At 45.7% G+C, this 27334-nt stretch overlaps 1 protein-coding gene across 3 annotated transcripts in view; it reads right to left on the reverse strand.

Moving 5' to 3' along the window:
* The window catches only part of LOC126458398 (esterase FE4-like), a 325378-nt gene that overhangs the window by 81013 nt on the left and 217031 nt on the right, over positions 1 to 27334 (reverse strand). For all 3 annotated transcript variants that reach the window (XR_007585628.1, XM_050095409.1, XM_050095408.1), the window contains 2 exons: positions 13773 to 13938; positions 2758 to 2978 (listed from right to left, as the gene is read on the reverse strand). Coding sequence is in view for 2 of the 3 variants with exons in the window: in XM_050095409.1 (XP_049951366.1) it covers positions 2758 to 2978; positions 13773 to 13938 (387 nt within the window). In the remaining variant the exon portion in view is untranslated. The remainder of the gene's footprint in view (positions 1 to 2757; positions 2979 to 13772; positions 13939 to 27334) is intronic.

The raw sequence follows: 27334 nt of genomic DNA on the forward strand, positions 1-27334 counted from the left end.
TTATTGTTACTTTATTTAGAACGTGAAAGTGGTCAAGCTTTGATTATTTAAATATGTTAAAATGTAAAGTAATGTAGAATAAGCTGTAGCCAATCAGATGGACGGCTTCAGGAAAGGAATTGCGCTAGTCAGTTGAGCGAAGATGTTCGGCGGGCAGGAAACGCGGTCGGAGACGGGCAGAGGGCAGTTCTGGTCGAGACACCAAAGGGGACAGTTCGGATTGAGACGCGAAAGCGGACAGTCGGTCTTTAGGCAGCTAGAAGGTGAAACGACATAGAAAATTTCGCGTTGTGTGATATCGCGGGACTTAGTCTCTGAGCGGTGAGCGGCCGCGCGCCTGTAGTGAACTCTTTAACTTTTCGTGTAAATACCAAGGTGGGGTATTGTGTTTCGCGATGAGATTGTGAATGATCGAACTATGCCAAATGAATATGCATTCGAGTTTAACAGTAACTTTAAATACGACCACTTTCGCTACTAGTTTGCTTTCTGAATGAACATCATTCTAACCAAATCGCAACTGTATGGCCTGTAAATATCGAGATGGGGTATTGTGTTTCGCGATGAGATTGTGAATGATCGAACTATGCCAAATGAATATGCGTTCGAGTTTAACATTAACTTTAAATACGACCACTTTCGCTACTAGTTTGCTTTTTGAATGATCATCATTCTAACCAAATCGCAACTGTATGGCCTACATCATTTATGGGTCGTTAATTGAGTTCCCGATATTATTATTACTGTTATTATATGTTATGTTCACTTTGTACTTCACAAACTTACCATCAGCCAGACAATTTAACCAAAGGGTCACAAGTGTCTAATTTATGGCGTATAATGCGACACGTGCGGTTCAACCCCTAGACGAGTTTGCGCCAAGACATTTCGACAAAGACGAAACGCATGTGGGCCCGAACATCTTTGGGATGTTAGTTTGCAGATGACATGATGGTATTTGTCACGCTATACGACATGACATCATGTATCATGTTACTTTATTTGGCATGATGCATTATATTAGGTCGCATCGGTACTAATAGCAACAATTTAAAAAGAGCGAATACGTTGAGGCGTAGCGCCGTATACCGATCCTGCCTTGGAGGCTGTTAAGTGGGAGATGTGTCTCAGAGGTGGATAGTGACAGATGGTGACGCGAGACCGGACGCACACGTAGTTTATGTATAAGACCATAGAGGACAGTATTGGATAGGGGACTGTGATTTAGCTTCGATAGTGCCCACTAGAGTGCACTAAAGTAATAGAATGTTTTTCATAAACTGTTCTAGTATTTTCATAAAGAGTTATTATGACTTTTTGTGCATGTAAAATGTTATAAATGTGTTTTAGCAGTATGAAGGATGCGTGAGTGTGGTTTAAGGTTAATATGAAGATAATTGTTTAATGAGTTATGTAGTGGGATTTAGTGTGGGAACATTTCGAAGAAGTATGGATGTGGACAAAGGGGATTTTTGTAGAATAGATTTATAAAGTAAGTTTATGGTAAAGGGAAAGTTAATTCAGGTATGAATAACAATAATAAATAACTTTATGCATAAACAAAACTTCAGCACATTAGATAATTACGTCGGTAAAAAGTGCAGTCGTTAGGTTTACTATTTTGCGATTGGTTATTGATGAAAAGCGCGGACTGACGCCGAAGAATGTTGTTTTGCTATTGGCTGTTGAGTAAACTGACCAATGGTAAAGCAATATTCTTCGCGCGCCTTTCTCTGCTGGTAGAGAAGACTTAGAGTATTCTAGAGAGGAGTCGGAGCCTAGCCATGAAACAGTTCGGACGTGTGTAGTAGTAGTTCCGACGGAAATGATAAGTTGCCGGATCTAGCAGTGTTTCATACACCAAAAGTGTTGTAAAGTGACGGCATAATTATTCCGATGGGTGTGTAGAAATTTCGGAATTCTTAAGTGAATTTTGTGACGAGAAAAAACAAATTCCACGTGTCGTATTGAGCAGGTCGGTGGCTAAAAATTGTGACTGTATTAGCTACCGACAGACTTAATATTTGTCGAGCATTCTCAATCAAAAACAATCCGTATTGTTGTAGCTATTACGTTTCCGGGAAATGCAACACCATAAACTTGCTAACGTGAGTGAAAGGGATTGTGAGTGACTGTGTTAAGACTAGCACGGGCTTGGCAGTGATACTTGTTCACCTAAGTTTCAGAATATATTAGTTACAGACAAAATGTCCAACCTTTCATTTGTGTGAAAACTTTCTCCTGAAACGTAGATTAGTGACTTCAATTGCAGGCTGGTTCACGTCGAAGTACAGTAGGTTTCGCTCGGCTTCCGTACTGATTATCTGCTGACAAATGTTCACAGGTAGGTGCAGGTTCGTCGTAAAGGGACGGAAGGAACCGCGCCGCCGCAACGTCAGGATGTTTTGATTTAAATGTATTTGGTGGTGCCAGATAAGTCGAGAAGCCAGTTTCCTTCTTTTACGTCCCTAACTCTGCCCAAGACATATTTGCCTTGTTTGTCATACGACAGAAGCATTTTTCATTCTGGCCATTAACGAAAGGCTCCTGATGGACAAGTATACCCGAAGGAATTTGCGGAATTTCTTCCTCGCCAAATTGAGGCCGTTATCAAGGCTTGAGGCGGAGTGACATGATACTAGCGTGATGTCCCTTGGGATGGCAAACGTTTTGTGCAGTGAGCGTAATTATCTGTAGGATACAGCATATAAATGCCCTATAGAACATGGGATTAACTGAAGTAGAGTTGGTACTCACGTTGGCCGTGACGACAGAGTCGGCGGCCGTGATGTCCCGGCTGGTGGAGCCGTAGTAGAAGCGCCGCACTTCCCTGGCGGCGGCTGCGCGCTGCTCGGGGGTGTCCAGCGGGATGTCGGGCCCCACGCGGTCCGCGAAGTGCGCGCTCAGGTCCGCCAGGGCGCGGCCGGTCGACAGCTGGCCGCTCGTCGCCCCCAGCAGCGTCCACGGCAGCGACATCACTGACCCCCAAACAACAACAACATCGCTCCTCAGATCTCCATAGAACTCCGCTCCCTGTTCGTAAGTACACAGCCGCCGTTACGAAGGTGGCGTGCAAAAAACCTCAAATTGACCTGAAGTGTACTATACGAGGGGCGTTTGAAAAGTCCGTGCAAAGTCCGACAGATGGCAGCACTGGCGCGTAACGAGGTCATGTTTAGTTAGTAGCATCTTTGGAAAGAACGCACACCATACTGGTCTATTTCTTTGTGTTTGGCATTCGTGTGAATCAAGGAAGTAAAGTGATTGTCAAAAAATGGAGGAAGAAGAATTTCGTGTGGTGATGAAACATTACTTTATGAAAGGCAAAACGCCTCAGGAGACTAAAGAGAAGCTTGATAAACATTACGGTGACTCGGCACCTTCGATTAAAACAGTTTATAAGTCGTTTCAAAATTGTCAGAGTGGCCATTGAGGCTCAAGTGATGCTGAACGTTCTGGATGCACTGTGTAGGTTACAACTCCAGAGGCCGGCGAGAGTGGCCGAGCAGTTCTAGGCGCTACAGCCTGGAACTGCGCGACCGCTATGGTCGCAGGTTCGAATCCTGCCTCGGGCATGGGTGTGTGTGGTGTCCTTAGGTTAGTTAGGTTTAAGTAATTCTAAGTTCTAGGGGACTGATGACCTCGGCAGTTAAGTCCCATAGTGCTCAAAGCCATTTGAAACATTTTGAACAACTCCAGAAATCACTGATAAAATCCATTATATGGTGAGGGATGACAGAAGAGTTAAGATGCGTGAGATTGCTAGTCCTGTGGGCATCTCGAATGAACGGGTACATAATATTTTGCATAAACATTTGGACATGAGAAAGCTATCCACAAGATGGGTTCCACGATTGCTCACGCTTGACCAAAAACGGAATCGTGTGAAGTGTTGCAAGGATGGTTTGCAGCTGTTCAGAAAGAATCTGCAGGACTTTAAGCGTCGTTTCGTCACTGTGGATGAAACATGGTTACATTACTATACTCCTGAGACCAAACAACAATCTAAACAATGGATTACCAAGGGAGAATCTGCACCAAAAAATGCGAAGACCATTCCTTCGGCTGGAAAGGTTATGGCGACTGTCTTTTGGGATTTGCAGGGGATAGTTCTAATCGAATACCTGGAAAAGGGTAAAACTATTACACGTGCATATTATTCATTGTTATTGGACCGTTTGAAAACCGAGCTGCAAGGAAAACGCTGGCGATTGGACCGCAAAAAAGTCCTTTTCCATCACGACAAAGCATCAGCACACACCTCAGCAATTGTGGTCGCAAAATTAATGGAAATAGGATTCCAACTCATTTCACATCCCCCCCCCCCCCCATTCTCCAGGCTTGACTCCCTCGGACTATTATTTGTTTCCCTATTTGAAGAAATTGCTAGCGGGACAAAGATTTTATTCAAATGAGGAGGTGATTGCAACAATTAACAGCTATTTCACAGACTTGGACAATTCCTATTATTCAGAAGAGATTAACAAATTAGAACAGCATTGGACGAAGTGTATAAGTCTAAAAGGAGACTATGTCGAAAAATAAAAAAGGTTTACCCCAAACAAGTAAGTAGTTTTTATTTTTGCACGGACTTTTCAAACGCCCCTCGTATTCATGGATATGCAAGTGATTAGCGTTTCAGTGCAACAGCACAGAGCAGATAGACGCAACTCCGTCTACACTGCCTGACACAAAAAAATGGAGCACCCAGAAGGGTAGGAGGAATCAGAATGAAACTTCACGGGTTTAGAGGGTATGTGACGTTGCTTCAGTCATTCCAACATCGAGTCAAATTTGCAAAGAAGTTACCAGTGTGAGCTCACTTATCAGTGTGACTTTGGACCCTCTGTGACCAGGATGAAGACAATGATTCTGTTGGGAAAGGTCTCATAAAACCGCCATAAATTCCCCTGAGGCACGCTGGCCCACAATTGTAGTAAGTGGTCCCTGGTAACAGGGGTACTGGCACTGAGACGGAATTGGCGTCTTAGCTGGTCTCAGATTGGTGACAGATCTGGGGATCTTGCTCACCATAGGAGTACCTCAACATCACATAGACAGTTCATCTCTATCAATCCGTACGATGTGTTGACGAGCATTGCACTGTTCAAAAACAGCACCACAATACTGTCATATGAGCAGTAACACATGAGGACGCAGGATTTCTGTGATGTACCGTTGTGCTATTTGACTTCCCTTAATCATTATCAGATGTCACCTGACGGAACATCCAATGCTTCCCCACACCATGGCGCCACAAGGAATAGTACTGTGCCCTTCCAAAACATTGGAACAATGGGTCCTTTCCGCAGACTGCCACCATACTCGCCAAAGATAGTCATCCATAGTAGTGCAGAGCTGTAATTCACCACTGAACACGGTGCAGCCCCATTCATCAGCAGCCCATGCTTCCCAGTCACGGCAGCACTCCAAACGCAGCTGCTGCTGTTGTGGTGTTAACGGCAACTCTCACATGGGACTATAATTACCTAAAACAAAGTGCTTGGTGCACAATACAGCGATCCTCCATTGTGGTACTCAGATGTGATCGACTGGAAACTTGACGACTAGCATGCCTGCCCTCACGTGCTCATGCTGCCAAAATTGGGCCACTGTCACAGCTGAATGCATTACAAGTCTGTATATTGCACGATGTGACCAGCCAGCCGAAAGGAGATCCACAATGAAGCCTCTTTTAAACTTGTCAGGTGCTAATAACACAGTATCAAACGAATATGCGGCATCTCTGTGTCCTTTACAGTGATCACTCAACGTCTGATACTGTTCACGCTGGTTATATGCCCTATCTGGCTTGGTAACAACCTTAAACACAAACAATACTTATGAAAACTGGTGGGTGTTCTACCTGTAAGGGAGTATCAGAGTACTGAAACCATAATCATTTACACTGTCCAGTGGCATAATCGCCAATTTCGGCCAGCAAATATACTACTGTGGACTTTTTGTTGGGCGGTTAGTAGGTGAAGTTAACATGTTAGTTGCTGGTTGGGGCTTAGTCCAAGGTGTTTTAGTGTCATGGTCATGAATGGTAAGGTAAAAGTCATGAAGATGGAAGAGGTAGTTGGTCCATTCTGCACACATCAAAAAAGTTTTGCATCACCCAGATTCGCAGAACTCTTGAAGACAGATGTTGGCTGTGGATATTGTATCACAGACACAGTCCCTTTGACTGTTCAGAGATGTCACTAGACCTGCCCAAAGATGTAAACGACCAGGCATGAGCAGCGCCTATTAGACGACAGCCGATCAGTTCCAGTCATTCCACCAGTAAGGAGGTAGACGGCTCATGTTGTCTATGGTTCAGCCATGCGTAGACGGTCAATACCGCGGTTCGATGGCGTCCACATTGTTACTTTGTGCCAGGAAGGGCTCTCAGCAAGGGAAGTGTCCAGGCATCTCGCAGTGAACCAAAGCGATGTTGTTCAGACATGGAGGAGATACAGAGAGAGACAGGAACTGTCGATAACATGCCTCGCTCAGGCTGCCCAAGGGCTACTACTGCAGTGGATGACCGCTACCTACGGATTACAGCTTGGAGGAACCATGTTGAATAATGCTTTTTGTGCAGTCACAGGATGTCGTGTTACAACTCAAACTGTGTGCAATAGGTTGCATGATGCGCAACTTCACTGCCAACGCCCATGAGGAGGTCCATGCAGCGCGGTACAGTTGGGCCCAGCAACAATGTTGAATGGACCGCTCAGGATTGGCATTATGTTCATTTCACCGATGAGTGTCACATATGCCTTCAACCAGACAATCGTCGGAGACATATTTGGAGGCAACCTGGTCAGGCTGAACGCCTTAGACACACTGTCCAGTGACTGCAGCAAGGTGGAGGTTCCCTGTTGGTTTGGGGTGGCATTATGTGGGGCCGACATATGCCGCTACTGGTCATGGAAGGCGCCGTAATGGCTGTACGATACGTGAATGCCATCCTCCGACCGATAGTGCAATCATATCGGCAGCATATTGGCGAGTCATTCGTCTTCATGGACGACAATTCGCGCCCCCGTCGCCCACATCTTCTAAATGACTTCCTTCAGGATAACGACATTGCTCGACTAGAGTGGCCAGCATGTTCTCCAGACACTATCCCTATCGAAAATGCCTGGGATAGATTGAAAAGGGCTGTTTATGGACGACGTAGCCCACCAACCACTCTGAGGGATCTACGCCGAATCGCCGTTGAGGAGTGGGACAATTTGGACCAATAGTGCCTTGATGAACTTGTGGATACTATGCCACGACGAATACAGGTATGCATCAATGGAAGAGGACGTGCTACTGGATATTAGAGGTACAGGTGTGTACAGCAATCTGCACCACCACCTCTGAAGGTCTCGCTGCATGGTAGTACAACATGCAATGTGTGGCTTTCATGAACAATAAAAAGGGCGGAAATTACGTTTATGTTGATCTCTATTCCAATTTTCTATACAGATTCCGGAACTCTCGGAGCCGTGGTGATGCAAAGCTTTTTAATGTGTGTATAATTATTGCCTGCGTTTTGGATGGGATCTTGATGAGCCATTGGTTATACCAAGAGGTAGAATGATTCAGGTGGATTTGGAGATATTATTGGGATTTCTGGAGCGTAGGGATAGTAACGAACCTATGTTGTTGTTGTGGTCTTCAGTTCAAAGACTGGTTTGATGCAGCTCTCTGTGCTACTACATCCTGCGCAAACCGCTTCATCTCCGATTAACTACCGAAATCTACAACTCCCTGAACCTGCTTACTGTATTCATATCTTGCTCTCCCTCTAAGATTTTTACCCCCCTCTACTTCCCTTCGATACTAAACTGGTGCTCCCTTGGTATCTCAGGATATGTCCTACCAACCGACCCCTTCTTCTAGTCAGGTTGTGCTACAAATTTCTTTGCTCCTCAGATCTGTTCAGTACTTTCCCATTAGTTACATGATCTACCCACATAATCTTCAGCATTCTTCTGTAGCACCACATTTCAAAAGCTTATATTTTCTTTGTGTGTGAACTGTTTATCGTCAATGCTTCACTTCCATAGAGGGCTACACTCCGCACAAACATTTCCAGAAAAGACTTCCTGGTACTTAAATCTATATTTGATGTTTACAAATTTCTCTTCTTCAGAAACACTTTTCTTGCCATTATCAGTCTCCAATTCATATCCGCTCTGTTTCGGCCATCATCAGTTATTTTGCTGTCCAAACAGCAAAACTTGTCTACTACTTTAAGTGTCTCATTTCCTAATCTAATTCCCTCAGTATCACCTGACTTATTTCGACTACATTCCATTATCCTTGTTTTGCTTTTGTCTATGTTCATCTTATATCCTCCTTTCAAGACCCTATCCATTCCGTTCACCTGCTGTTCCAAGTCATTTGCTTTCTCAGAGAGAATTACTCTTACGACTGCCGTCTGGTTTCTGTACAAGTTGTAAATAGTCTTTAGCTCCCTGTATTTTACCCATACTATGCTCAGAATTTCAAAGAGAGTATTCCAGCCAACACTGCCAAAACCTTTCTCTACACTACTGGCCATTAAAATTGCTACACCACGAAGATGACGTGCTACAGACGCGAAATTTAACTGACAGGAAGAAGATGCTGTGATATGGAAATGATAAGCTTTTCAGAGCATTCACACAAGGTTGGCGCCGGTGGCGACACCTACAACGTGCTGACATGAGGAAAGTTTCTAACCGATTTCTCATACACAAACAGCAGTTGACCGGCGTTGCCTGGTGAAACGTGTTGTGATGCCTCGTGTAAGCAGGAGAAATGCGTACCATCACTTTTCCGACTTTGATAAAGGTCGGATTGTAGCCTATCGCGATTGCGGTTTATCGTCTCGCGACATTGCTGCTCGCGTTGGTCGAGATCCGATGACTTAGCAGAATATGGAATCGGTGCGTTCAGGGGGGTAATACGGAACGCCGTGCTGGATCCCAACGACCTTGTATCACTAGCAGTCGAGATGACAGGCATCTTGTGCACATGGTTGCAACGGATCGTGCAGCCACGAGTCAACAGATGGGGACATTTGCAAGACAACAACCATCTGCACGAACAGTTCGACGACATTTGCAGCAGCATGGATTATCAGCTAGGAGACCACGGCTGCGGCTACCCTTGACGCTGCATCACAGACAGGAGCGCCTGCGATAGTGTACTCAACGACGAACCTGAGTGCACGAATGGCAAAACGTCATTTTTTCGGATGAATCCAGGTTCTGTTTACAGCATCACGATGGTCGCATCCGTGCTTGGCGACATCGCGTTGAACGCACATTGGAAGTGCGTATTTGTCATCGCCATACTGGCGTGTCACCCGGCGTGATGATATAGGGTGCCATTAGTTACACGTCTCGGTCACCTCTTGTTCGCATTGACGGCACTTTGAACAGTGGGCGTTACATTTCAGATGTGTTTCGTCCCGTGGCTCTACCCTTCATTCGATCTCGCAAATACCTACATTTCAGTAGGATAATGCTTGACCGCATGTTGCAGGTCCTGTACGGGCCTTTCTGGAAACAGAAAATGTTCGACTGCTGTCCTGGCCAGCACATTCTCCATATCTTTAACCAACTGAAAACGTCTTGTCAATGGTGGCCGAGCAACTGGCTCGTCACAATACGCCAGTCACTACTCTTGAGGAACTGTGGTATCGTGTTGAAGCTGCATGGGCAGCTGTACCTGTACACGCCATCCAAGCTCTGTTTGACTCAATGCCCAGGCGTATCAAAGCCGTTATTACGGCCAGAGGTGGTTGTTCTGGGTACTGATTTCTGAGGTTCTGTGCACCCAAATTGCGTGAAAATGTAATCACATGTCAGTTCTAGTATAATATATTTGTCCAATGAATACCCGTTGATCATCTGCATTTCTTCTTGGTGTAGCAATTTTAATGGCCAGTAGAGTATAAACGTAGGTTTGCCTTTCCTTAACTTATCTTCTATGAGAACTCATAGGGTCAGTATTGCCTGACTTGTTCCTAAATTTCTCCGGAATTCAAACTGATCTTCCCCGAGGTTGGCTTTACCAGTTTTTTCCATTCTTCTGTAAAGAATTCGTGTTAGTATTTCGCAGGCGTGATTTACTAATCTAACAGTTCAGTAATATTCACACCTATCAGTGCCTGCTTTCTTTGGAATTGGAATTATTATACTCTTTTTGAAATCTGAGGGCATTTCGCCTGTTTCACACATCTTGCTCACCAGATACAAGAGTTTGTCATGGCTGGCTCTCCCAAGGCTGTCAGTAGTTCTGATGGAATGTCGTCTACTCCCGGGGCCTTGTTTCGCCTTAGACCTTTCAGTGCCCTGTCAAATTCTTCTCGCAGTAATATCTGTACATATTTAAAATTGAAGTCCTTCGTTGCAATTTTTTATCTGTATGGGGTGGCTAATCTCAGGAACTACTGTAGGAGTTTTGACATGGTCTTCACTTATGGATAGACTAATTCATTAGGATTTGTGTGTGATTTATTATTATAGCGACGATGTGTTATTATGTTTTGTTGTCTGTTCCATTTTTAATTGACTTTTGGAGCGATATGTCGTGGCAGTGATGGGAGCTGTAAGCTGGTCAGCTACAGAGAAAGCGGTATCTGATGGGAAAAGCAGTAAAGGAAACAGCTGCCGCAAACCCAGAGAACACTGAAGCTTGATCAGAATCTGCACATCTATACATCTCCACATATTATTAATATGTATTCGGTTTGTATGTGGAAGCTAACCTCAAAATCTATTGTATGGATTTTCACTAATAGATAAACTGATTCACATTCAGTACACCACAAAAGTCGTCTGGCGATATATACTTAATGCTATCCATGTGAAGCCCAAGATGTTCTCCATCACATACAGTGAACTACCAGAACATTATGATCACCGACCGGCTATCGGTATAATCCTGTCCAGGAGACAGCAGCGTCACCTGACGAGGAATGACTGCTAGTCAGACACACACATGGTGCAGTAGTGTCAGTGGGCATGAAGTCCGTGTGTAGAGTGGGGAAGGTGCGCAGTATATCTGAGTTCGACCAAGGGTAGATATTGGTGGCCCGGAGTCTCAGCACTAGCATTTCGGAAACTGTACTACTTGTCTGGTGTTCAAGGAGTGCTGTGGTGTGTGTGTGTGTGTGTGTGTGTGTGCGTGTGCGTGTGCGTGTGCGTGTGCGTGTGCGTGTGTGTGTGTGTGTGTGTGTGGCGAAACCAAGGTGAAACAACGTCCAGGCGTCGTGGCGTTGGGCAGCCACCCTTCCTTACAGATGTCGGACGACGTAGGCTGGGCAGACTGGTAAAACAGGGCAGGTTGCGATCTGTGATGGAACTAACATCAGATTTTAATGCTGGGTAGAGTACAGGTGTGTTTGAACACACACTGCACCGTACAGTTTTAATGATGGACCTCCGCTGCCAATGATCCATGCGTATGTCAATGTTAACACCACAGCATTGGCAGCTATGTCTGAAATTGGCACGTGACCATAGGCACTGGACGTTGGCGCAGTGGTAGAACGTTGCATGGTCTGATGAATCCCGATACCTTCTTCGTCATGCCGATGGGAGGGCGTGAATCTGTCGTCTTCCAGGGGAACAGCTCCTCGACCCCTGTACTGCGGGGCAGACACAAGCCGGCGGTGGCTTCATTATGCTCTGGGAAAGATTGACGTAAGCATCCACGGGTCCAGAGGAGCTAGTTCAAGGCCAATCGTGTTGCCCGACTGCCGTGGCATTTTTCAGCAAGATAATGAGCCATGTCACAAGGCCAGGAGTGTGATGGAGTGCCTCTAGGAACACAGTGGCGAGTTCAGCTGATGTGCTGGTTCCTCGACTCGCCAGATCTGAAACTGATCGAACACATCTGGGATGTGACTTAACGTGGCGTCAGAGCTCATCGCCACCTCCCTGGAATTTACGGGAACTAGGTGCCCTGTGTGTGCAGATGTGGTACCAACTCTCTCCTGCGGCCGAGCGGTTCTAGGCGCTTGAGTCCGGAGCCGCGCTGCTGCTACGGTCGCAGGATCGAGTCATACCTTGGGCATGGCTGTGTGTTATGCCCTTAGGTTAGTTAGATTTAAGTAACTTCCTGGCAGATTAAAACTGTGTGCCCGACCGAGACTCGAACTCGGGACCTTTGCCTTTCGCGAGCAAGTGTTCTACCATCTGAGCTACCGAAGCAAGACTCACGCCCGGTACTCACAGCTTTACGTCTGCCAGTACCTCGTCTCCTACCTTCCAAACTTTACAGAAGCTCTCCTGCGAAACTAGCAGAACTAGCACTCCTGAAAGAAAGGATATTGCGGAGACATGGCTTAGCCACAGCCTGGGGGATGTTTCCAGAATGAGATTTTCACTCTGCAGCGGAGTGTGCGCTGATATGAAACTTCCTGGCAGGTTAAAACTGTGTGCCCGACCGAGACACGAACTCGGGACCTTTGCCTTTCGCGGGCAAGTGCTCTACCATCTGAGCTACCGAAGCAAGACTCACGCCCGGTACTCACAGCTTTACGTCTGCCAGTACCTCGTCTCCTACCTTCCAAACTTTACAGAAGCTCTCCTGCGAAACTAGCAGAACTAGCACTCCTGAAAGAAAGGATATTGCGGAGACATGGCTTAGCCACAGCCTGGGGGATGTTTCCAGAATGAGATTTTCACTCTGCAGCGGAGTGTGCGCTGATATGAAACTTCCTGGCAGGTTAAAACTGTGTGCCCGACCGAGACACGAACTCGGGACCTTTGCCTTTCGCGGGCAAGTGCTCTACCATCTGAGCTACCGAAGCACGACTCACGCCCGATACTCACAGCTTTACGTCTGCCAGTACCTCGTCTCCTACCTTCCAAACTTTACAGAAGCTCTCCTGCGAAACTAGCAGAACTTTCTTTCAGGAGTGCTAGTTCTGCTAGTTTCGCAGGAGAGCTTCTGTAAAGTTTGGAAGGTAGGAGACGAGGTACTGGCAGACGTAAAGCTGTGAGTATCGGGCGTGAGTCGTGCTTCGGTAGCTCAGATGGTAGAGCACTTGCCCGCGAAAGGCAAAGGTCCCGAGTTCGTGTCTCGGTCGGGCACACAGTTTTAATCTGCCAGGAAGTTTCATATCAGCGCACACTCCGCTGCAGAGTGAAAATCTCATTCTGGAAACATCCCCCAGGCTGTGGCTAAGCCATGTCCCCGCAATATCCTTTCTTTCAGAAGTGCTAGTTCTGCTAGTTTCGCAGGAGAGCTTCTGTAAAGTTTGGAAGGTAGGAGACGAGGTACTGGCAGACGTAAAGCTGTGAGTATCGGGCGTGAGTCGTGCTTCGGTAGCTCAGATGGTAGAGCACTTGCCCGCGAAAGGCAAAGGTCCCGAGTTCGTGTCTCGTTCGGGCACACAGTTTTAATCTGCCAGGAAGTTTCATATCAGCGCACACTCCGCTGCAGAGTGAAAATCTCATTCTAGGTTTAAGTAGTTCTAAGTTCCAAGGGACTGATGACCTCAGATGTTAAGTCCCATAGTGCTTAGAGCCATTTGGACCATTCGAACCAACTCCCTCCAGTGACCTACCAAGGCCTCATTGCTTCCACGCCACGAGACGTCGCCTGGTGTTATCCGCGGCAGATGTGGAGACACCGGCTATTAGTTAGGTGGTCATTATGTTCTGGCTGATCAGTGTACAGTTGATGCAGCTGTCCTACTAAAAACTACAACTCAGCGCTGTTGAAAACCCTTTAGGCCTACTCTCAAACGGCATTGCATCTTGAGGAGCAGAGTAGCAGGCCGTACTCACCGCGTGTGATGAAGAGGCACTCGACACTGGTGGAGCCGATTAGGAGCGGCACCTGCGAGAAGTTGCCGCGCTCCTGTAGGACGGCGGGAGAGTCGGTGAGGAAGGCGCCCTCCACGTCGGGCTCTATGGCTGGTGTGAAGGCGCACGTGAAGAAGCGGCCTGCGTCCTGCACGCAACACCACGGCATGACGTTCGGTAGCGCTCACTGAGGCCGAGGCATAGACTATAAACATCTATGGAATGAGCATTCGGTTGTGCAGAACTACAATTGAGGGGTTTGGCGCAAGAAGGAGGCAGCTCCACTTTTTGGCTCTATTGAGTTGAACATTCTATCACATACAAAAAAAGCCCCGTTGTTTGGTGCAAGAAAGAGGCAGCTCCACCACTAACTTCAGAGAAATCCAACAGATGGAGCTGCCTGTACTCCGAGTTTGCATGAAAACAGAGGCAACTCCGGGAGCTGTCTCGTTCTTCCCCCGAACAATAGCAGGGAGGAGGTTGTGTTACGTATTATTCAGCAGACCGTTCTATACATGGCGCGTTTCATGTCACTGAAGTGGACCAGAGATTTATTTTCCATTTTTTTGACACGTTGAAGAAATTTTTTTGTAAAGAACCATTACGTGTCATTATCGAACAAGAAAAGAGGAAAATATTTAATCACTAAGTACAAAATATTCCTCTATGAACAGCCATACATCGGTAAAAGGATTATTCAATGCAGTGCGACCGTAGGGATGACTGCCTTTGATAATGCGCAAATTTGCAACCAAGGACCTGCGAGTCTCATAACAATGGACCATCTTTAACAAGCTTATGATTGTCTCCTCCCCCTTAAAGGCCAAAAGTTTAAAGATGTCAAAGAGCTGGTCAGAAAGTATGTTGGGCAAAACGAAATGTGGTTTTACGACCAGTTGACGTCAGATGCTTCAAACGATCCTGAGGTGACTGAAGGGGAGCTAGAAGACCGAAGAAGAACTGTAGAATTAATGTATTATGCCAATAATGATGTACTTTCTTTATTAATAAATGTTTTTTTAAACTGAAATATGGTTAATTATGAACAAAATGTCCCTACAAAGAGTTTTTCATTCACTTTGGAGCAAAACGGAGGCAGCTCCAAAACTTAAAACTCTATTGCACGTACCTGAGTGCATGCATTTGTGTGTATTCTCGTCATTAGTATTAGATACCCTATAGCCTAAAACAAGGCTAACAACTTTTTCGTTTTGGTGAAAACTGAATTTTTAAAACGTTTTTTTAAATTTGCCACAAACTGGAGAAAGTGGAGCTGCCTCCTCCTTGCACCAAACCCTTCCATTCTCTCCACATCTCCTGCAGCTCGTCACGTGATTTTGAGACGGCGCACTTTAGCTCGTATAACATTTAGCGTGTTCTGAGTGTTATTATTTCGCTGCTACTGATATATCACCTTCAGAAGTCTCGTGAAACTATGTATATGCGTTTTACATATATATTAACAATTTGATGCCAGGAACTGAAGTTGGCTTAAAGATGTGGAGAGCAATGGTATTATACTATTTCGACATAGTATCACAGCTCAGACTCCACTTTATTTACGTTTTTTCTGTAACGGAATAAGAAGTGACAGCCAACAATATTTTTTTTGCGTTTCCTGTTGCATTTGCATATTTTCGAGTATTTGTTCTAATTAATTCCGTTGCAATGATACTGTAGACGGCGGTGAGGTGTCACGAAGAAACAACTCATTTCGAACTATGAAATACTTTCAGTAAATACGGTAAGCCATTTGCAACACCTTCTGTGCATTATTGTTACACTATTATTGTCAGTTTTTCTTTATTTACCCTTTTTATAGACCAGCAAAATATCTAAAACATTTATTCGCATTGTCATCACAAAAGTAAAATCATGCCACGGAACAGAGAGTATACAGAATGGAAACTCGGTTGCAATCTATGCATCTGTCTACCATAACTTAGACAGGTGGATCAAGAAGAGGATGAGCTTAACAATGCAGCCACGGCAACAGCAACTTTTAGTTAATCCAAGGGTATTTTCGTTTCATCAGTCCGCTGTAACGTGTCTTCAGATTTAGTTGAAACTCTTAGCTTTTCATTGAGAGGTGCTGCCAATAATGCTAGACTGTGCACAAAACGTCGACAGAAGTTTTTCAGCCCCAAGAAACGATGTAATTCTGTTATTGTAGTGAACTTCGGGAACGAAGAAATAGTTTCGAATCTGTCCTGAGGTAGCTGAATTCCTCGTTCATTGATATGGTATACTAAAAGAATTTTACAATCATTGATTCAAAGACATATTTTTGTGGTTTAGTCATTAATCCATATTCTTGTGCTGGATGCTCTGTCTCATTGGACGACATTGCAAGTGGTCATCAATTTACACGTAACAAAAATCTAAATCTCTAGTTACTTAATCCGTGACGTGCTAGAAAGTATGGTTGGCATTGCGTAGTCCGAATGTCATTCTCCCAAATTCCTGAAATCCGAAAGAAGTGCCAACAGCAGTTTTGGATATATCTTCCGATGCAGTTTGTGTATGATAAAAAGCACAGAGCGCAGTTTTGTCCTTGTACAAGGTAGCAAATGATTATAATATGACAATATCTAAAGGTCAAACAAAGATAATCGCGTTCCATGATAAGGAGCATTTAAGAGCAAAAGTAATAATTGATGACAAACTGGTAGAATAAGTAAATACTCTTAAATACCTGACATGTGAGATCTCAAATGCAATACAAAATGATCAGAAATACAAATTGCAAAAATTTCAGAAGTTGCACTCTGCTCAAAAAAGTTAGGAAAGAGACAGTACTAAAATTTTATAATGTAGTGGCAGTACCAGTTCTAACGTAATTGTCATTGACGTGGACTCTAAGCGCCAGTCAATGGAGGAGGATTGAAGCAGCAGGCATGAGACTCCGAAGACTACTAACTGATTGCAGACCCATAGACTACATAAAAAATAGTGAAATAAGAAAGAAACTGGGAGTCGAAGTCATACTACAGAAAACAGAGGAGTACAGAAAGAAGTAATTTAAAGGACTTCAGAAGAACGAACACCTAAATTAATATACAAGTATTTACCTGAAGGGAAAATAAATGTTGGGTGTCCTAAGATGAGATGGAAAGATCAGCTGCAATCTATCGAAATTGGAACAGGCAAGGATGCCTAAAAAACTGGATAGGATGATGATAATAATAATAACGTCGTGTGACTAGGGCCTCCCGTCGGGTAGACCGTTCGCCGGGTGCAAGTCTTTCGATTTGACGCCACTTCGGCGACTTGCGCGTCGATGGGGATGAAATGATGATGATTAGGACAACACAACACCCAGTCTCTGAGCGGAGAAAAATCTCCGACCAAGCCGGGAATCGAACCCGGGCCCTTAGGATTGACAATCTGCCGCGCTGACCACTTTTTTTTATTTTTATTTTTTTTTAATACCATTTTATTCGTTTCCGTTCGTTGTATCTGCTCTGGGCGGACGTCGAAAGACACCCGTTTCAGTTCGTAGTTGATCCATTAAGTCAGTTTTTTTTATTACAGAGGGCAGCTAGCCCTCTGACTGAACACGCTGAGCTACCGTGTCACCACTCAGCTACCGGCAGCGGACATGATAATGATAAAAAGTACGGACACGGTCGATCGTCGAGGAAACAGTCTTAGCAAGAATGTGCTTAGCAAAGTCTTCTATATGTGGCACAGGATAACGATCATGTATCGTTCTGTCGTTAAGCTGACGACAGCACCACATGGATGCTACCCATTATTCTTACTAGGAGAATATGGACTGAAGAGGCTAGCTGCTATTTGAAGGGCGACAGATCCCTTGTGCTAACATAAAAGCAAACCTTTGCTTTGGGGGCTTTAGCTTTCCCAGATGCAGATGACACGGCCATGCATGAACTTACGGTCCTGGCGTAGTGACAATGCGATGTAACGTTATTGTTGAGTGTCTTGCCGGTACTGGAGCAGGCGATGGGGAGGTGATTTCAGGGAAGCGGGTCATTGTATGGTGAATCACCTGCAATCATTTTGACGCCAGCTTAGATGGCATGGTGTTGCATCTGTGTTCCAAAATCTAGCAGGCAACGGCTACGACGATGTGGGAGGAAACTCTAAAAAGAGAGGAAGTCCTCTCCAACAATCGAGTACAGTAAATCGGCAACACTGAATCTCCACATGAATTCATGCCGAAGACTGAAGTTCAGATGTAAGTTGAGGTAGCCGTATGACTTGATGGAAGATCCATTCGCAGTATACAGGTAATTGCCATCGGTATTTCACCATGGAGGGTGACTAGGAGGGTAAACAAAGATAAGTTGCTGTGTTAATGATAAACTGTGGCTCAGTAGAGTGTTCGGTTATAAACAGTCGACTGCTGTCCGGTTTGAACTCAGTCGCTGTCGCTATTGATTTCCGGCGGCGGTTCGCTTGTCACAGGGTGGTCGGCACTGCTGAGCCTCAGCTCCAAATTGTTTGTGATACCAGCAGATATTCTCCCTTATGGGCAAACTCATTTTTCTGCTGGATGAGCGTCGCTGTTATGGCACACGTGTGGAGCGGAGTATTTGCTGGTCCGTGACTTGCTTAGACGGTTCAGCTACTTGTGCTTGCAGTGCTTCCAGAGATGTCTCTGCAGGATCTCTGTTCTGGAGGGCATGGCGGTGACGCCCGTTGGTGGATACATATTGACTGCCGGTCTGCAGTTTGAGCAACAGCGTCGAGGTCACCAGCGCAGACTGCGAGTATTTTCTGTGCAACCGGAGGTAAGTGTGATCGCTAAACATTGAAAAGTCAAAACATTATGACCACTGCCCACCGCGACGTTGGATGCCGCCTGGTGGCGTTGCGGACACGTGACGCGAAGATGTTGTTGTTGTTGTGCTCATCAGTCCTGAGACTGGTTTGGTGCAGCTCTCCATGCGACTCTATCCTGTGCAATCCTGTGCAAGCTGCTTCATCTCCCAATATTTCCTGCAGCCGACATCCTTCTGAATCTGCTTAGTGTATTCATCTCTTGGTCTCCCTCTACGATTTTTACCCTCCACGCTGCCATCCAATACCAAATTGGTGACCCGTCGATGTCTCAGAACATGTCCTACCAACCGATCCCTTCTTCTAGTCAAGTTGTGCCACAAACTCCTCTTCTCCCCAATTCTATTCAATACCTCCTCATTAGTTACGTGATCTACCCACTTAATCTTCAACATTCTTCTGTAGCACCACATTTCGAAACCTTCTATTCTCTCCTTGTCTAAACTATTTATCGTCCATGTTTCACTTCCATACATGGCTACACTCCATACAAATACTTTCAGAAACGACTTCCTGACACTTAAATCTATACTCGATGTTAACAAATTTTTCTTCTTCAGAAACGCTTTCCTTGCCATTGCCAGTCTACATTTTATATCCTCTCTACTTCGACCATCATCAGTTATTTTGCTCCCCAAATAGCAAATCTCCTTTACTACTTTAAGTGTCTCATTTCCTAATCTAATTCCCTCTGCATCACCCGACTTAATTCGACTGCATTCCATTATCCTCGTTTTGCTTTTGTTGATGTTCATCTTATACCCTCCTTTCAAGACACTGTCCATTCCGTTCAATTGCTCTTCCAGGTCCTTTGCTGTCTCTGACAGAATTACAATGTCATCGGCGAACCTCAAAGTTTTTATTTCTTTTCCATGGATTTTAATACCTACTCCGAACTTTTCCTTTGTTTCCTTTATTGGTTGCTTAATATACTGCATTTTTATATTTTCTGCTTTCATCAACTAAATTCAATATTTCTTCTGTTATCCAAGGGTTTCTACTAGCCCTCGTCTTTTTACCAATTTGATCCTCTGCTGCCTTCACTATTGCGTCCCTCAAAGCTACCCATTCTTCTTCTACTGTATTTCTTTCCCCCAATTCCTATCAATTGTTCCCTTATGCTCTCCCTGAAACACTGTACAACCTCTGGTTCTTTCAGTTTATCCAGGTCCCATCTGCTTAAATTCCCATCTTTTTGCAGTTTCTTCATTTTTAATCTACAGCTCAGAACCAATAGATTGTGGTCAGAGTCCTCATACGCCCCTGGAAATGTCTTACAATTTAAAACCTGGTTCCTAACTCCCTGTCTTACCATTATATAATCTATCTGATACCTTTTAGTATCTCCAGGGTTCTTCCATGTATACAACCTTCTTTCATGATTCTTGAACCAAGTGTTAGCTATGATTAAGTTATGCTCTGCGCAAAATTCTACCAGGCGGCTTCCTCTTTCATTTCTTACTCCCATTCCATATTCACCTACTATGTTTCCTTCTCTCCCTTTTCCTACTCCTGAATTCCAGTCACCCATGACTATTAAATTTTCGTCCCCCTTCACTACCTGAATAATTTCTTTTATCTCATCATACATTTCATCAATTTCTTCGTCATCTGCGGAGCTAGTTGGCATATAAACTTGTGCTACAGTAGTAGGCGTGGGCTTCGTGTCCATCTTGGCCACAATAATGCGTTCACTATGATGTTTGTAGTAGCTTACCCGTACTCCTATTTTTTTATTCGTTATTAAACCTACTCCTGCATTACCCTTATCTGATTTTGTATTTATAACCCCGTATTCACCTGACCAAAAGTCTTCTTCCTCCTGCCACCGAACTTCTAGCGAAGGTATGGGCTGCAAATGGGGAAATCCATTGAGATAAGCGTCTTTGACAGAGGGCAGATTATTACGAGGGTGAGTCAAATGCTAACCTTAAATTTGTAATAACAAATCGAAATTTCGCGCCGTTATCCTGTAAGTTGGTAGGCGTGCTACAAACAGCGTGCAGAATGGCCCACAGGTGGCAGCATAGTGCTGATGCACACATACCGTCGCAGTATGAATATAGAGATGGCCGCCCGCTTGTGACTTGCACCGGGGAAGAACAGCGTTCTGTTATTTGGTTTTTCGTAGTGAAGGTGTGAAACCTATTGGAATTCATTGATGAATGAAGATTCAATACGGTGATGCATGTTTGTCGCAGCAGCAAGTCTACGAATGGAGTAGGCAGTTCGCAAATGGTGTAACTTCAGTGGAAGATGCTCCTCGTCCAGGTCAGGCATAACGAGTTGTGACTCCACAGAACATTGCAGCAGTTGAAGACATAGTGAAGGAAAACCGCCGAGTGACACTGAATGGCATTGCAGCATGTTTACAGATTAGTCACGGGTCAGCACACTACATTATGCATGATGTGCTGCAGTTTCACAAAGTGTCTGCAAGATGGGTGCCACGGCAGCTGACTCCTGAAATGAGAGAACATGTTGATGCTTGTGAAGAACTTCTTCGGCGCTTTGAACGAGAAGGTGATGGCTTCCTTGCAAGAATCGTTACTGGGGACAAAACCTGGGTTCACTTCCAACAACCGGAAACGAAGAGAGGGAACAAGGAATGGCGCCATTCCACATCACCAAAACCAAAGAAATTTCGAACAGAACTATCAGCAGGTAAGGTTATGCTGACTCTCTTTTGGGACGAAAAAGGCGTCATTTTGGAGCATTACATGCCTAGAGGGACCACTGTCACCAGTGCGTCATACACAGATCTCATAAAAAATCATCTGCGGCCTGCAATCAAATCAAAGCGACGTGGATTGTTATCAGCAGGTGTTCTTTTGCAACATGACAATGCAAGGCCCCACACTGCCCGCACAACAGTTGCAACAATCACAGACCTGCATTTTGAGTGTCTTCGTCATCCACCATACTCACCAGACCTAGCCTCAAGTGATTTCTATATGTTTGGACCACTCAAAGACGCATTGGGACGAAAGAAGTTCCGTTCTGATGAAGAGGTGTGCCACGCGGTGCATGAGTGGTTGCGCGGACTAGCAAAAGAATTTTTTTCTAAATGTATTTATGCGCTTTGTAAGCGCTGGAGGACTTGCATTGAGCGTGGGAGAGACTACGTTGAAAAGTGATACAGCTTTGTACCACTTCTGCACAATAAATAATATTTAAAAAATATTTAAATTTTTCGTATGACTCACCCTCATATTACGCAGAGCCTGTGAACGAGTATTTCGAGAATGGAGAAGGTGGTGCTACTATCGTGAGCAGCTACGGAAAGAGGTACGAGGCGCATCCAGAAAGTAAGTTCCCCCCCCCCCCCCCCTTTTTTAAACAAAGACAACGTAGTTACATGAAAAACTTTGTTCGCAACAGGTACAGCAATGTTTGAGCTTTTTTCAACAAAGTCACCAAAAGAATTGAGACATTGTCACATTCTGGGATCAACTTTTGTATCCCTGTGTCATAGAAGTCTGCCGCCCGTGAATGAAACCAGTGTGTGACGCTCGTCTTCAGCTCTTCGTCGTTGTCAAAACGCTGGCCGAAGGACAGGAATTCTTCATGTGCAGGAAAAAATGAAAACTGCTGGGAGTAAAATCAGGACTGTATGCTGGATGGTCAAACAGCTCCCAGTCGAACTTCTGCGAAACAGTAGCTGTGTGCCAAGCTGTATGGGAAGAAGCGTTGTCATGGAACAGCGCAACACCTGCAGTAAGTAGTCCACGCCTCTCGTTCTGAATGGATCGTCGCAGTTTCTGCACGTTTTCACAGTAACGGTCAGCATTCACTGTTTCACCTCTGGGCAGGAAGTCAATGAGTAGAATGCCGTTCCTCTTCCAAACACCGTGGGCATCACTTTCTGCACTGATACAGTCTGTTTGAATTTCGTCTTGACTGGAGATCCACTGTGACACCAATGCATTGACTGCTGCTTGGTTTCTGTGGTCAAGTGAGAAATCCGCATATCATCGCCCATGATGATCCTGTCGAGGAACTCGTCGCCATCATCATGACACCACTGCAAAAATGCCAATGCTGTTTCAAAGCATTTCGTTTTGTGGTCGGGTATCAGGTTTTTAGGTGCCCACCTGGCACACAATTTCTTGAGCAACAGGTGCTTAGTGATAATTTCATAAAACAGGGGTTGCGATATCTGTGGAAAACGGCTGCTGAGCTTCGTAATCATCTCCAGGATGCACTCCCACACCAGCTCAACCAGCTGGTCATTGATGAGGGACGGTTGCCCACTATGTTCTTCATTGGGTACACTTCGACGACCTTCGGAGAAAAGCCTACACCAGCGACACACTATCCGTTTGCTCATGATGTTCTCTCCATAGACCTGACAGATCTGATGATGAATTTGGATTTGCACTATGTTTTTTGCATTAAGAGACCTTGTCGCTACCGAACGTCGGGGGCGACGGGAGAACGAATAAGAGATGCTATCTCGGGGCACTGCTGCTGCGGTACCGGCACCAGGCGGGACCTTTCTGGCGGGAATTTGATTATCACGCCATAGATCTGATGCGCATGCACAGTTTTCCCGTCTAAATACGTCTGTTTTAAAGGAACAACATCGGGAAGCTTACTTTATGGATGCGACTCGTAGAAGGACAATGAAACTACCACTAGGCGCTACATGGTTGAAGGTCCACGACTCTCCACAGAAGGTGGGGTTCGGAGGCTTGTCTGCTCTGCAATGTAGGATAGATTGTGATCTGTGGCATCTCTGCTGAAAGAGCGCAATGCTGGTGCACACACAAGTGTTTCAGCGCACACTGTTCATCGTGCATTGTTGAACACGGAGCTCCACATCAGACACACCTATTGTTCACTTGTTGACCGAACGACATCGTCAGTTATGATTGCAGTGAGCACGAGACCATCGGTATTCGACAGTCGAACAATCGAAACATGTCGGTTCTTCGCGTGAATTACATTTCTGCTACATTAGGTCGACTGTCGTCTCCAGAAACACCGTCATCGAGTTGAACGGCGGGTCGAAACGTGCAGACAGCTATGGATACAGGCTGGTGAGAGGACAGTTATGCTACTAGAGACATTCCCTTGCGCCTGCATGGGACCTTTGGTGGTAATCGAAGACATGCCGACAGCTACGAACCACCTGCATCCCTTCATCCTTGATGTCTTCTCCGACAACGATCTCATTTTGAATCGCGCACGCTTGTTCACAGGACACGATCGATCTGCGATCAGGAGAGCCTTCCGGCAGAACTGCAGCACCTCGAGACAACATTTTGGAAAAATGGGTACAACCAGAAGCAAATGAGACAAGCACTCAGACAGACTGCGCCAAGAGAACAAGAAGAAAAGACAGAAGAACACAAGTCATTGACATGCATTCCGTTTGTCAGAAACACCTCAAGAAAAATCGGTAGAATCCTGGGGAACCACAATGCGAAATGTGTATTCCGACCCCCTGCAAAAACCTTCACTCTACTGGGTTCAGTGAAAGATGATCTAGGCCTTCGAAAACCAGGCTTTTATCAAATTCCCTGTCAGTGCGGAAAATCATACATTGGGGAGACAGTCCGCACTGTAGAAGAGAGGTGCCGCGAACACAAGCGCCATACCGAATTACGCCAGGCCACTAAATCAGCCGTGGCTGACCATTGTATAAAGACTGGCCATACTATGGACTATGAAAAAACAAAAATACTCTGTCAATCCTCCTACTTCTGGGACTGCGTTACTAAAGAGGCCATCGAAATCCGACTACAGGACGATCTAATTAATAAAGACAGCGGCCTTCAGCTTAGTCAGGTTTGGAACCCTACACTCAGCCTGGAGAGAAAGATGCGGTCCCAGAGATCGAGGACCGCCCCCGACGGCGGCAGCAGGGAGACTGCAGACCCCAGTTCAGACCCAGGCGCCGCTTCCCCCACCACCTCCAGTAGCCGCCGCGCCGGCCGCACCAAAGACACCAGGAGAGGAACGGTGGAGGGGATAACGGCTAGTATATATAGAGGGGCGAGAGGAACAGCACTGATTAGACCTCTGATGACGTACGCAGCTCCCGTCTGGGGATATGCAGCTCCCACACGACTGCGCCGCCTGCAGATCATACAGAACAAGGTGCTACGAATCATCAGCAATGCTCCACGCTACACACGCACCGTGGATCTTCACCATGAATACCGCCTTGATACCCTCAAGGAAGTATTCAAGAAACACGCCACACGACTATACAGGAACTCGAGACACTCGAACAATCCTTTCATCCTCACTCTGGGAAACTACGACCACAACCACAGGTGGAAACACAAGCGGCCAAAGACACTGCTAGCTAGGGCATAACCACCTATGGTAAACTAACATACGCAAACAGCGACAAACGCCGGTAAGCCCCTGCATATCAGCAACACTGACTGGCAACTACCAGCTGCTATTAGAGCCGACCAACAGGCCACAGCAGGGACACCGACGACCTCGCCCACAGACGCACAAACAATTCGCTAACATCACCCTACACTGTGCATCCGATATATGACCTATCGGACACAAGACCGATAACAAACCTAACTGTTGCAGGTTGCAGGACGCTGAACGAGGACTCTGTACCAGCACCCAGCGCCAGCCGCCGAGCAGCACAAACGCACAACGTCAAGGTATCGACATGCATGATACCCACTATTAACAAAGCCTATCCTTGCACAACCTATCGCAGGCAGCAAGACAACCGCTACTGCTCTTGCCGCCCGACCTAACTTTCGCAGAGGTTTTTTTCCCTTGGCTCTTGCTTTGGCACTTTTTTTCCTCTGCCCTTCAAACCGCTACCCTTCGTCAGATTTCGACCAATCTATCTCCAGATGAGCGCGTATTAATGGTTAATCCTAACCAGACGTACGCGAACATCGCAGTACCCACATCCTGCGACACCTCACTTTAGTGGATACAATAACCCTTATGCAGAGATAGCAGTAGACCTTTTGTGTTGGCCATCATGCCGTGTGGGCGTGGAGGGGCTCCACCTCTATTTTAACAGCACAGCATTCGTCAGGGACCACCTAGAGATGACGGCGTGTACGTCTGCCGAAGTATTGTGGAGAAACTACGACGCTACTCGGTCGGATACCCGAGAACTGCTCAAATTGGAAATACGCCGGGAAAACTTCAGATCGCAGAACGATCTCATGTTTCAGCAGTATAATTGACCGTTCCTTGGAGACAGAACCGTGCTACAGTGGTTGAGGAGCATTATAGTCAACACACGTGGATACCTGAGGGACCAAATTTGACTAACGTAACTAACGGGCGCCATCACCGGGTACGCAAATCAGCGGCCTGTTATTTACTCAAATTACATGATCGGTGCGTAGACATCTAACACCACGTACTTCCACAAACCTACCAACAAACTGTCGGATTCCTGACACGCAGAATCAGAGATGTATTTCGTTCCAGAGAAGAACAAACTAGCTATTAAGCAGACGGTCGTAATGTTTTGGCTCATCAGTGAATATTCCACGTAATGTCACCGTTAATTGCGTTCCCTGCCAGTGTGCGAAGACTACGAAGTAGTCGAGATGGTGTGCGGTCGCCAAGTTCCTCAGTACCGTACAGTTTTTAAAGTCTCTTAGCTCCTGAATGCGATAAGCGCGTTGCAAGTGCACGCTTGATGGAGGTATATCTTTCAGTGGTTGCCCGCGAAGTTAGGATGTCTTGTACATCCGTAGGCACTTGCTCGTTTATTGCATCACCTTGATGTGATGCGACCCAAAACAAATTGGCTCTCAACTTGGGCAAACCACAGTACTGGATTATTCGACCAGAAGTGCGGGGCTTTGGCTGCAGTCGAACTGCCGCTGGTCTGACAGCGCTTGGCATGGTTGACGTTGACGCGGTATTTAACTAGTGATCCCGCACCGCGCGGTTGACACGAAAACCGGCGCGAGATTCAGTTTTTCTGGCGTGTCACCCTATCGTTCCAGGCCTAGTTCGGAATCTCGGGGTCATTAAACGTCGTGTGAAAATGCAGTTTATTAAGCACATAATACAACAGTTAATTACGCGGAGTAATCGTAATGTAAGACTGCTAACAGCGTCTATAACTATACTTTTTCTTCTTAGCTCAGAGACACCACGAAAAATCAAATAGTTTGAAATACTTAGGAGAAGATCCACTGTTCACTTATGTATCCACGCAACAGTTGATTCGTGACGTCACCAGACCGCTGCCTTAGACCTCAGTCTGACGCTCATAGAACAGATATCACCAATTACGCAAATAGCGACCGCAACACATCACGCCTGTTTCGCATAACCGATAATGCGGACAGCAGCCATTCCATTTCTGACATTTTAAGGCCGGTGGCTCTGCCCTGTGTATGAGGTCTCCGTGACATCTTTCAACAATGCAACGCAAGACGGTATGTTACCCATGCCATTCTGACGCATCTCATGCCGAAGTCTCACGTTCTCCACATCTCTACCTATTGAAAACATCTGGTCATGCATTGGAATGGCATGCCACCATTCGCCAGCCACCACGATAGATGGAGTATAGCATAGAATTATAACAACATGGAAAGACGTACCCTCATCTGTTATGAGAGGTCAGTCACTTAGAGCCACGCTGATGGAGATGAAAGCTCCATGTACTAAACTGGGAATTCTGTATGCAACCAAATGACCAACAGACTGAATCATACATTCTTCCTACTATACTTATATGCATAATAAATAAAATTTGGTTATTTGCTAGCCTT

Source organism: Schistocerca serialis, chromosome 2 (assembly GCF_023864345.2).
Source record: "Schistocerca serialis cubense isolate TAMUIC-IGC-003099 chromosome 2, iqSchSeri2.2, whole genome shotgun sequence".
Lineage (NCBI taxonomy): Eukaryota > Metazoa > Arthropoda > Insecta > Orthoptera > Acrididae > Schistocerca > Schistocerca serialis.